The sequence below is a fragment of the Rhinopithecus roxellana genome, chromosome 10 (genome assembly GCF_007565055.1).
Source record: "Rhinopithecus roxellana isolate Shanxi Qingling chromosome 10, ASM756505v1, whole genome shotgun sequence".
Lineage (NCBI taxonomy): Eukaryota > Metazoa > Chordata > Mammalia > Primates > Cercopithecidae > Rhinopithecus > Rhinopithecus roxellana.
The window spans coordinates 15,819,047-15,832,288 of record NC_044558.1 but is presented as its reverse complement, the minus strand read 5'-3'; the positions used below and the strand labels follow the sequence as shown (position 1 = coordinate 15,832,288).

At 39.8% G+C, this 13,242-nt stretch overlaps 1 protein-coding gene across 1 annotated transcript; it reads right to left on the bottom strand.

Moving 5' to 3' along the window:
* Positions 1 to 8,244: 8,244 nt before the first annotated feature.
* LOC104666384 (histone H2A.J) lies at positions 8,245 to 12,008 on the bottom strand. The gene is made up of 2 exons (XM_010368460.2): positions 11,502 to 12,008; positions 8,245 to 11,027 (listed from the first exon to the last, which is right to left on the bottom strand). The coding sequence occupies exons 1-2, from the start codon at positions 11,866 to 11,868 to the stop codon at positions 10,927 to 10,929; spliced, it is 468 nt and encodes a 155-aa protein (XP_010366762.2). The 5' UTR covers positions 11,869 to 12,008; the 3' UTR covers positions 8,245 to 10,926.
* Between the last annotated feature and the right edge of the window lie 1,234 nt (positions 12,009 to 13,242).

The following is a 13,242-nucleotide window of genomic DNA, read 5'->3' as shown; positions in this document are numbered from 1 at the left end:
GAAACTGAGAGGTGTTAGGAATAGTATGGTTTGGCTTTTATTGTTTAAAAGATGTCTTACGTTCAGTGGTTACTTATTCTAGAGCTTCATGAACTGATACAAGTTGAATGGCAAAAGTCATTTTAAACCATTTTTAAGTTATTAAAGAATCAGAAAAGGTTAGCTTTTTTTCCTTTCTGAATTGGTGGGTTTTGTGTGCTTTTATATTATTCATTCATATTTTAATATATATAACATTAATTTGCATTTATACCATTTTCTTTACAAAGTGCTTTAATGTAAACTCATGTACCAATGTAGACTAACTCTTAGTCTACTAAGTTTAATGTTACTTTCAGTTAATGTTAACTAACTGATCTACCAAGTAACCCTAATGACTTTTCTGGGTATTTTCCCCATTTTACACTAGAGAGTATTGAAACTTAAAAAGGACTTGTGATTTATTCAGTGATCCAAAGTGTGTATTTCATAAACACATACAGTGTGTGCATTGTTTAGTCATACGTCACTTTCCACAGTATCTCAAATGCCTTTCATGTAAATCCCATACTATCAAAAATTGGTGATAACCTAAAATGTAGTGCAATAATACAATAAGGCATTTATTTTCTTAGAGTTGATTTATTTGATGGATTTTTAGATTTTTATTCAAGATCTTTTGTTTGTTTTGACTTTGCTTGGAAGATACTGATTTATTCTTTCATATTAAAGCAAATCCTGCCAAAGCACTAAATAGACCGTTTTGGGTTGGTTTTTTAGTGTAATATTAATATAGGTCAGCAGGTGAATTGAGTCTGATTGTTTAGATGTAAGGATTGAACCTTATGTTATCAATCCTTGACACCATCCTTGATAGCCTTATGGATATCAAAGATCAAACCATATGGTATCAATATTGTAGTTATAGTTGCAGCATAAACAGAATTACTCCCCAATACTTGATCTGAAATATTTTTAATGATCTTACTTGAAACATACATTCTTTCTGGGAGCGATTTTTTTTATTATTTTTCCTTAGAGACAGGTGCTTCCTCTGTTGCCCAGGCTGCAGTGCAGTGATGTGATCATAGCTCACTGCAGCCTCAAACTCCTGGGTTCAAGTGATCCTCTGGCCTCAGCCTCCCAAGTAGTTGGAACTACAGATATGGGCCACCACAACCAGCTCATTTATTTTTTAGAGATGAGGTCTTGCTATGTTGCCCAGTCTGGTCTCCTAACCTCAAGTGATCTTCCCAACTCAGCCTTGAGTTGGAGATTTCTGATTCATGTTAATATAAGAAAGCTGCTGATAGTTTATCATAAAGGCATTTCCTAATAATGCTAGTATAATTTTCTGAAAATCAGTGGTAAGATGTGACACAATGCATCAGCTGCATCCACAGGAAAGGGGAATTAATTAGCAGTTCTGATTCTGGATACACTTGTTATGATCATAATTTACATAATATTTTCACGAAAATGGTTAGACCACAGCTATGAAATGTAAATGATAAAAATCTTAAATCAAGTACGTGGATAGACTTGTTACTATTTCCTTAGCAAAGTGTCACTTTAGGGACAGCGATTGCCCCTTTAACTTAAGGATCACTACAATAATACTCTGCCATGTCATGGAATCAGCATGCAGCCCAGATGCTATCCAAAATTCTGTTTCAATTATCGTTTTCTATATTCTCGTTTGTGCTCTTTATTAAAATACCTCCTTATGTATAGCTGGGGAGGGTTATAAGTATTTTAAAAATCATTTTTATTGCATTCAAGTAATTCTTCAGGCCAAGAAGATGGGACAATCACTACCCCTATAGAACTGAACAGTTTTATCCCTAACTCAAACTACAGCAGGTCTAACATCTGAAAATGTTCCTCAGCCAGTTTGGAAGACTGGCGTTATTTCAGGACTCCTGGGGCTCAAAGCTGTCACCATGCAGAGCTACACATACTTCCTTCATATACAGATCCTAGATCCAGGAAGGTATTAATGAGTTGCTGGAAAACATTTTTACATTCTTAGAAATAAGAGCTTTTGGCAAAAGTCGGAACTAGAACTTCTGTGAAGCCAAAAGAACTGTCTCCCAACTTTTTTCTCTAAGAAAGCCTTGTAGTTTATGAAGGAAAGAGGACAGAAGGCAGGTGGCTATACTCTGGGTGAACGGAGGGATTTTAATTGGCAGACGTTTTGCTGAGGGGCGATAGCCAATAGGGAGAGGGTGGAGAATGATGGGGTAATTGATGGAATGACAGACTTGAGGATTTGGGGACATGAGAGTATGAAGTTTACTTATTCTATAGACAGTTACTGTCCAACAACTGAGCTAGGTGCTGGGAATACAGTGGTGAGCTAAATCAAGTAAGGTCCCTACCCTCATGGACCTTAGGGAAATTCAGGGAATAAACTTCATTGTCTTTATCTGTCTCAAACCTTGAGTACAATACTTACTAATGCTAAATTTTTAAAGCATCTTTTTTTAACAACAATTTGGGGGGGAAATCAGCTATATATGCCATGTACCAGTGAAGACATTCATTTTACATTTATAATTTTATATGTTAACTTTTTAAAAGTTTTTTTAAAAAATTGAATATTTTCTCTGTAAGTTTAGAAATATTAAATATACACTGTGGGTCTAATGGTGCTGCAACCAAATAGAGAAAGTATGTTTTTTAAAATAAATCAGAAGTCTGCAAGAGAAGACCATGGGTCCCCAAACACATTTTTCCTTGACATGTTATTCCAGTCACAGAGTATTTCCCCTCCAGGCATATTAAGCTTAAAAATAAGCTGTGTTTTTTAAAATTGTAAAATACCATGATAAGTCCATTTTTAGTAAGAGTTACACCACTTTTGCAGGAGATAAATATATGCAGAATTAACACTCTAAAAATGCTGTAAGAAATGTAAAATAATGGCTTTTGTAAAGTATTTTGTGAAGAAAGAATAGCGTTTCTAACCATAGAATCTCTAGAAAAATTTATAGTCCAAGGAGGAACAGAATGAACTGCACTGTTCATTATTACTGTTTATACCCAGCAATCTTGATCCCAATAAAATGGGGAGTGAGGCAAAGAAAAAAGGAAGATGACAGCCAAAGTTTAGGCAGGAAGAGGGGGAAACATACATCTCTGAAATCCTGTCTGATTTTATAAAACATACCACCCACAAATGAAAAAGCCATATTATTTTTATGAAGGCTGAACTTCTTTGTAAAAGCGAAAAAGGGCTTCAGCAACTTGTTGCAAAGAAAACCTTACCTTCAAAGAATGTTTGATGGCTTTCTTGATTGAAAAGGGAAGTAAAACCCAGGCCAAGTACAAATTCAACATCTCCCCCTAAGACTGTTCTTACTGCATAATAACCCAGACCAAAGGAGGAGGTATTTTTAAATCCACACTTGTACCTCAAAGTTCATTTATAAAATACGTATTCATGGAAAAAAAAAACAAAAAAACAAAAAAAACCTTGTATTTGACTAAATAATTTTAAGACAGATCGTTTTAAAACTTAAGGGTTAACCTTAAAAAGTATCTATTTGAAATAACTGATGTTGTTCTGCTAGTTTTTCTCCATAAAAATCTGGCAGAACAACATCAGTTATTTCAATAGATGCTTTGTGGTTTGGGGAGCTTCGTATTTTTCATTTTTGTTTCCACAGATAGACTGGAACAGGGATCAGCAAACTTTCTCTAAAGGGCCAGATGGTGAGTATTTTGGGCTTTGTGAGCTACACAGTTTCTGTCACTACTCTGGTTTCCTAAGATGAAACCTGCACTGAAGGCAGGTAGCCTACCTTACTTAGTGTCCAAATGGAAATACGCCCTTTCTTACTGCAGTGTTTCTCTACAGGGCCCTCTACTGAGAAAACTCAGAGCCGAATTTGGAGTTTTAATTTGGAGCTCAGAACCAATAAATTCATAACTGGCACACATGAATCCAAAGAAAACTCAGTGCTCTTTACTTCTACTATCACAACGTTTTAAAACAATTCTTAGCACAGGTTCCTTTGGCAAAAACAAATGGAATATTTCTCAAGCCCTTTTTGGCAGGGGCTACTAGCTAGTTCTGTTAGCTTATGTGTGCTAGCTAATATAACTGTGTGTGTCACTTTTCTTGAAAACTCTCAAAGGAACTTTAATTAACTGGCAAGCTCCACAACAGAACTATGTTAAATAGAACAAAGCTAAGAACTAGCAAGTAAGCAAAAATGCTCCAAGAAACTGGCAGAGACAATGGTACTCACCAAAATATTTCATCTTCTCTTCTATATTTCCTGAGCTTCTTTGCAGTTAGATTAAGCCTGAGCTAGTTCTAGTGGATAGGCTGAAGCAAAGAAGAGGGTGTGAGTTCTCTGTGCCCTTGTTCTCTGCTGGAAGAGACAAGAGATAGTTTTGTATGGCTGGTGAGTGGTATAAAGAATGGCAGAAGAACAGGCTAGAATCTGTAAAGCTATACATTTTATAGACTTCATTTAAGGACTACTCTTATGGAAGTTTTACAACAGAGATTTCATCTGGACTGTTTGCTCTTGCTAGAACACTCTGTATATCAAGGGTTTTGTGAGGAAATAACCTTTCTCATGTTGTAAAAGTTCCAGTGACACTCTTTACCCTGAAAATGGATGCATGCTCGTATTATATTTGGACAACTAAGAGGTCTGCCCTCCTAATGCTGTCTTTATACTTTTCCACCCTGTTGTATGCCTCCAGAAGGCTAAACTGTAGATAAGGCATCAATGGGCTTTCTTGTCTTTTGTCTTCCATTTGGGTTGGGCAATGGGAAACAGGATACTGGAAGAAGGCAGGAAAGTGAGGTCATGGTATTTACCTAATATATATGTTTAAATAAATATAAGTAATATACATATATAGATATAAAAAATTTAAAGCATGATTTATTATTAGGAACACCTGGAATACCATGTTCAAGAAACAAGGACATTCTTATCCTGTGTGAAGACATGGACAAAAAGATAAATTCAAGATAGAAAGTTACTTGATGAACATGAAAACGAGGATTTTGTTAGCAGATATGGATGCTTGAAATGTATAAATGTGTGACTGAACTACTTGAAGACAGTAGCTCCCTCTTTTGCATGACGCTTGGACACTGCCAACATTTGCCTTGAGATGTATTTGTCTACTTCCACCGCTGAGCAACTATTCTTTCGTGTGTCACATTTTTTTAGCTAATGAGCAAGGGAAAAGCAGTCAATGACAGACAGCAACTGACCTGGACTATCAGCTAGGCTGTGCTGTTGCCAGGAGTTGGCCTGATCTGTTGAACATGCACAATTCACAGAACACTAACACGAGACAAGGCCACTGAGTGGCTGTAAAAAGATCAAATAAAAAACAAGACCTTTCTGTAATCATGTCTGAACAGAAAGAAAAACACGAACATTGTCCAAACAACAAAAATGAACAAAAAACCCCTATCCTGGCTAATATGCATTAGCATATTTACCAATTACAACTTTAGTTTCACTTCATTCTGCACTTTACAACATTCCTTGCACCCTACTTCCTGACGGCATGCAATTCTGAGCAAAGCCCCCAAATCAACTAACACAAACCCAAATCCTATAATACGCCCTAACAGCCTCTTACTGAGACACCCCACATTTCCCCATGGAATGTTGTTCCCCCTTGCTGCAAAGAGGAATAATCCCAACTTGTTCAACTACAAATATGTTCCTGATGGTCTTCGGCTAGAGGGCATAGACAAAACTACAGGTTTAGCCAAAGCTCTCATTGCTTGCACCAGGACTCTCAACGCAGTGTGCACATCTGAGACCTCTTGTGACTTGATCTGTGTGAGGTGCCACTTGCTCATGGCTGGGAAATAAGTTCACACTGAACTGAGTTCCTGTATTTTGTTAAAGCACTTCAGTGTCGACTTTATGTGTTTCCCTAGGAAGATGATCTCTTGGAATTTTTTAAATTATCTAATCAGATTTATATTCTTTCAGCAAACCATGTTTAGTCTTCTATTCCTTGCTTCTACTGCTTGCTTAATATTTAGTGTTGTCCACAGGGAAAGTTATAAACATAGTTCTGATAAATCTGTTTGCAAGTGACTTCCAGGTGCTAATGAGTTCAGAAGGTCTCCAGACCAGAGATCTTAGGATAAATTTTGCTTGGGGTTACCATTTCCGGGTCTGATTAAGACGTCTTCCTCAGTCTTGTCTATGTGCCCCTGAGACCTGGACTATTTTGTTTTGTCTGCCTAGACTAATAGCTGGCCCATGGCCAAACTCTGGGGGTTAGAGGTTACACATCTTTACATACGACTGCATTTCTCCTAGTCTTCACAATTTAAAACTGCACTTCTTTCAGGCCAAACACACATTTTCTTCACGATGTCTTACTACAAAGCTAATCTGTACACTTCCGTCTCTAATACAACAATTTCATTAGGGATATTTTGGAATTGTAGTGATCACTTGGGCTTTTGACATGAAAAAGACAGTTCATTTGAGAAGTGCTTTGAAACAGAAAGCAAACTCTCATGTGCAGATTGCTTGTTTGTCTAAAAGAAAGATAATTTTGTTGAATATAGGGTTCGTCTCTCCTATGATTCCATACTTTGGGGTTAAGCAATGCTGGCTTTTTTATTTCATGGCTCGATAAAATTATCAAGGGTCTATGAGTGTGGTAACTCATGCCTATAATCCCAACACTTTGGGAGGCAGAGGTGGAAAGATCAGTTGAGCCCAGGAGTTAGAGACAGCCTGGGCAACATGGTGAAACTCCATCTCTACAAAAATTATTAATAAAAAAATTACCCAGGTGTGATGGCACACAACTGTAGTCCCAACTACTCGGGAGGCTGAGGTAGGAGGATGGCTTGAGCCTAGAGGTGGAGGCTGCAGTGAGCTGTGATCACAACACTGCACTCCAACCTGGGCAACTGGGGGAGATCCTGTCTCAAAAAAAAAAAAAAAAAAAAAAAAATCATGGATCCAAGTTATTGCCCAAACAAGTCACCATTCTCCTTCAAGTATGTATATGTTAAAATCCAATTTTCAACACGTCAGCTTTCCTTCCTCCACTTGTGGAGAAAACAAAATAAAGCTTTACAGTGATAATTTCATATCTGCCTGAAACCAGTTTCATTATTTCTTCCTCTGCTTCTTCTCTGTTCCTCTTACTCTCCATTTCTCTCTCGGAAAGCTAAACATTTATTGATTTTTTTAAAAGTTGCCTCGTCAGAGCCCAATTTCTCATGTTTTAATCATTCTAAAATGCCTACATTGGCTTTATGAATAAGTTACCTCTTTTTAAAACTTCTTAAAAATTTATATGTAAAAAATCATATTCAACTAAAAAGAATGATGATAAAGGATATCTTTAAGGGATCTTTGCCAATATTCTTCTAGGTTTTTTTTTTAGAAAAATGTTTTTGCTGTCACCGTGTATACCTTGAATTTCCATATGCGCAGTTTAAAAATGTAAAGGGTAAAAATGCATTTTGATTCCAATTCCATTAGTAACATGAGCCAGCTTGTCACCATTTCCTATGTGTGGAAAAAAGAAATAACTTTTAAAGACCATTTCTTTAAGTATAAGCAAGCAGGGAGTATGAAGAAGCAAAACGATCCAATTGTGGAAAAATCTCTATTGACACTTTCTCTCCTCGTGTCCTTCCGGCCGCATCCGTTTCTCTCTTTAGTGATGCCTCTTCCTCTGCCAATTGATTAAATCTCACAGATCTTCTGTTCCTTGTGGTAATTTCTGATATCAGTCTACATTCTATACATGTATATGTTCTTTCTGGATGATTTGATCTACTCTGGCTATTTTTAGTCATGACTCCCAAATTCTTATCTCCAATCCAGACTTTTTTCCCCTAGTTTCAGATCCAAATCCAGTTGCAGGAGTTACCTTTGACCCCCATGTCTTCGTGCATGCTGCCTCTCAGCCCAGCTTACACCTCCCACCAGCCAGTGTGCCCACCTGGCTGAGTGACACAGGTACCCATATTCCCTGTTCCTGTTAACACCCTGAGCATCTCCTTCCCTCTACATGTACTCTGTTATTATCTTTCTTTTGAGTGTGTGTACCATGATAGTAAGTTTCTTGGCAGCTGGTTACTAATCACAGGTGTAAACACATAATATTGCTCAATAAATTATTGAACAAACGGGGTCCATTTTTAATGTGTGTGGGTGGACTTAACAAGCCATAAATTCTAAACTAGGTTGTCTTCAGGGGCAAAAACAAAAAACAAACACACAAAAAAAATGCAAATTCAGGTTCACAAGTTTTAATCATTTATTACTTTCTTTTTTGTTATACATTGAATTGTGGATGTGCTTTAATAAAACAGTCACTAAAATTGTTTTTATGGTTGCTATCACAAAAGTCATAGGATTGCTAGAATGCTGTATGTTTACCTGTTTCAACAGCTCCCATCAACTACCGCTACTCACTTTACATAGAAATAAGAACAGCTACTATTCATTGAGCCTATTTCTATATGGGAATCTTAGTGTCCTCACTCACATTAATTCATTGAATCCTCCCCAAACTCTCTGAGGTAAACTATTATGCCCATTTTAGAGATGAAACAGGTTTAAAGAGATTAAGTTTCCAAAAATCAGATAACTAATGAGTAGAGTGAATCTGAATTTAAGTCTCATTGCAGAGAGCTTAAGTTCTTACACAGCATGGTATGCGACCTTTCAACCACTGGAAGGGGCATTGTGAAGTTTGCATGTAGTATGCCAGTCATCACCAATTATGGAGCCTGACTAAACCTTTTGATTCCAGGCAGGCACAACTAAACAGACCAGTCCTCAGGGACACAAAGACAAGACTGGCCCCGCAGGAAAAACAAAGATCAAACAAATCCTAGCCAAGCCACAGCCACACTGAACGGCTTATCGCTGCAGGAAACAGTATGTGTGTGTGTAAATAAAACTATGGATTATAACCCTATTAAAAACTGGAATTCAATTCCCACCAGATTTTGTCTTAGGTCTTTTACCATATGGTCTTATGCTTAAAGAAATATTGGCCTTTTAAATTAACAATCACACATCAGCAAGAACTACTGTTTGTCCATCGTGGATCATGGACTGAGCTGATTTTGTAGGAGTATGCATTTTAAACTGCCACTAAACAATTCAGGTTTTAAAAAAACTCTCAAAAACAAAAATGGTGAGGAGACGATTGAATTTTGAGGCAGGCAAAGTATTTGAGGGGATGCTAAGAATCCTTAGGGTAGTGGTGGGAGAGGCAGGTAGAGACAGGGCAGTTACCATGCCTTTATCTTGTCTATGTTGCTCATCATGTAACAAGAGCTGGACAGACTCCTGTGAATCTTCCCAGGGAAAGGCAAAGGTGCTTTTTCTTATGTCTTGATGTCCCTTGTCCTTATTTCTTCATCATTTTGGCAACAATCCCTCAGATGCCTCATCTCTTTAAGAAATTAGACTCAAATGTCAAAACCATATTTGCATTTTGTTCCATTGACCCCAAGTGGTAACTGCAAGTATTAATTCTAACAATTAGGCATTTTTTTAAAGTCCTATTAATGTTTACCCATAATTGAACCTATAAGGATAAACCCATACCCCCATAGAACATCGTACATTTTTCCATTTGTTGTCTAATGTAGCACACAGTCAATGAACAAGCGCAATCCTTAAAACAGGTGCTATGACTTTTACATATGACAAAACCACAGGGAGTGAATAGCAGGACATCTGGAACCTGCCCAATAATTTGCCTGCTAACAGAGGTGTGTACGTCCTGACCTTTGTACCCCTCAAAAGTGGCAACATGGGAGAAGTAATTCCATCATTCATCCACACACAGCAGAGAGGTACAAGTACTAACAGAAGCTGATCTCTCATATTAACGTATGTATTTGTTCCTTGTCCCGTCTTCAGGAACCAATAAAAATAAAATGAGCTCCAAGAGAATGGAAATCTGGTTGGCCTCATTCACAGCTCTACTCCTATCACTTTGTACAGAGCCTAGCATAGACAGCTGTTCAATAAATACTGGGGACAAAATAAAGTCCAAGTGGGAAAATGGGCCAGCTGCTACTAAGGATGAAGACATAATATATATATATATATATATATAATATATAATTAATATATATTATATAATATGTACTATATAATAGATGATATATATTATATAATATATAATGATATATATTATAATATATATTATTTTATATATATATATTTTTGGGGGGAAGACTTAAATTCCGACTCACAGGAAAGAGTCCAAAGATGTGAAATCTGTACTGGGATCTTTTTTGTGGGGTCTGTGGGCCAGGATGAAATTTGCTGAGAAGGATGAAATAAATGGGAGTGTCAACTAAGGGCAGAAGATGATTACTAGTGTTAACTCTTTAATGTGGATTCCTGGTCTGAAATGTGTTTCTCCCTGCACTTAAGTATTTGGCCCTATCTTTCCTCACATGTTTATTAAAGCAATATCGTGCCATTAGGCAATGCAACTCCCAAAGACATTACTGGAATAAGGTCATTGCTTCAGGCTAGTGGGAGAATATAAGAGATTTCAAACAGGTTATTTGTTGGGTTAAGAACCCCTAAAAGCAAGAGGTTTTTGCTTTGTTTTAAAGCAAAGTCAAACTGAGTCTCAAAGAGAATATAATATGAAGACAGGATCATTATGAAGCTAGAAACCTGAAAACATCACTTTAAAAGCTAAAGCATATGTAACTCACGACTAAAGGCGCTGCAATGTTATGCAATATGACTGTCCGGGGAACGAATTTCCAACCTCATGACTCAAATTGAACGTTTCCTTCATTTAAAAAAATATGAACATAAGGTGCTATATAAAGATATCTGATATCCAAAGCATGAAAGCACAGCAGCTACTAGGCTAAGAAGAATCTCTTAAGTTAATATCCTGCCATCAGAACTACCCTTCCAAGATGGAAAGTTACTCCACTTTTTGAAAAATATGGCCGGAGACACTTCCTGCCTCGAGCCCAGCTCGATCCGACGGTCTCTTCCCAGAACTTGGTCCTGAGTGCCCACAAACTGGAAGGAGAGCGAAGCCTCTGGGAAGGGGAAGTAAAAATAATTCCGGAAGAGGCCTCGCCGCACCGACTCTGCCTCCCCTTTGCCCTACTGAGAGCGAGGTGCGCTCCCACCCTGCCCACCTCCAAGCCACCCTCCCTTAACGCCTCGAGGGTGACCTGCGGACTAAAGCAGTCCAGAGTGGCTCAAGCCCACCCACCAGTACCTGCTCCAGAGGTTTCCCAATCGTCCCCCTCCCCTGGGGCCATCCGGCAGGTCCCCACGACTATACAGCTCTCTCGACCAAACGATTTTCACCAACTTTATTGGCTCCCGCCGGGCCCCTCGCCGCCCACCTCCCCGCTAGATGTCACCGGCCCTCCATGACATCCAGCACATTCAAAAGCATTGCGGGACGACCATGAAAAGGGCCCCTGCGGGGGGAGTCAGGTCCCTGAGGGTGGCGTCAGGGTCACTTGCTCTTCGCCTTCTGACTCTCCGTCTTCTTGGGCAGCAGCACGGCCTGGATGTTGGGCAGGACGCCGCCCTGAGCGATGGTCACTTTGCCCAGCAGCTTGTTTAACTCCTCGTCGTTGCGGATGGCGAGCTGCAGGTGGCGGGGAATTATCCTGGTCTTCTTGTTGTCACGCGCGGCGTTGCCAGCCAGCTCCAGGATCTCCGCCGTCAGGTACTCCAGCACCGCTGCCAGATACACAGGCGCCCCGGCGCCCACTCGCTCCGCGTAGTTCCCTTTGCGCAGCAGTCTGTGCACTCGGCCCACCGGGAACTGCAGGCCCGCGCGGGAGGAGCGGGATTTGGCCTTTGCTCGTACTTTGCCGCCCTGTTTTCCGCGACCGGACATGATCACCTCTCGCCTACAACTCCAGAGACGGAGACAAACCGCTCTCGGGGTCCGGTACCGGAATGCAACGTACAGCCCCCGAACTGCCTCTACAAACTCTTTGCGGCCGCGCGGCAGCCCCTTCCCATTGGCTCTGGTGACCAATGACAGGCAGGCTCCGCTCCCAACTAGCGCTCTGGAAGAGAGAACGCCTCCTCCAGCTCTGTCCAATCAATAGAGCAAGCTCCGAATCCTCGTTTATATAGCCGCTCACATAAATACCGAGGCCAGCCCGCTCCGCATTTGGGGACCCAGATGAATTTAGCAGTTACGGGTTTTCCACGACCACGCTCGCTCCCAAGCAAATAAACTAGTAGGAAATAAGAAAACATGGTTGGAAACAGAAAGCAATCCAGAAGAGCTACAGGGGTTATCCGTAGACGTTGCTATGCTAAGTGGATGTTCTCATATAATACACCATACTAGTCAGGTAGGTTTCTGTCTCGGCAGCCCGTGCTGCTTAGGCAAAACAACAGCGTCTCTGCGGAATTCCGCCTGCCCAGGACAGGGTCTGTGGGCTGTTTCTTATAGAAGAGCCTTGCCTGCAGCTATCCAACAGTGTAGAGACCACACTGGTCTCCCTGCTGGGTCCTGCGGCTCACAGCCAGCCAATCCTTCACTTCTAAGTCTGAAGCTAGTGATGGCCAGACGTGAATGCTTCCTGCCCTGACAGGAGGAACAAGCTCGCCTAGCCAAAATATCTTTTGTCTTTGAGGCTATGGGCCTGCAAAGAGCCACTAGGTTTTATTGGAGAGGCCTAAGTCTTGGCCTTGGCTTGCTCCGCGCAAGCAAGGGCGCCGCAGATCAGCGGATCGGGTCCTCTACGAGAACGTGGAGGTCCCCCGGGTCTCTGTAAATGAGCCCAGAGACTAAAGTCAGAATGGCAGTTTATTCTTACATACCTGAATTGTGGACCCACGCTTTTTGAAACAAAAAAAGTGTTTTGTTTAAAGTATTTTGTTTTATTTTAATTAGAAATTACTTTCTACTAATTCATCGAGGTCAATTCATTTTTACCTGAACATTTTCAGTAACACAGTTAACATCGATACGTGCTGTAATGTTGAACATTTGCTTTTTAAAATAAACATTTTATGTGGATTCATTTAAAGTAAAACAAATTTACCTTCTCACTATCCGAATAAAGATTTGACTTCATTGAAATAACATTTTCAAGTGTTTATGTATATGTCATTACTGCCTAGAACCATGATTAACCCATACTGGGGACTCAACAAATGTCTTCAGAGCTATTGTCATGCTTTATAAAGGCAGTCTTTCTGGAGCCAGACTGCCTCAGCCTAAATCCTGGCTTCACCACTAAGCAGTGATCTT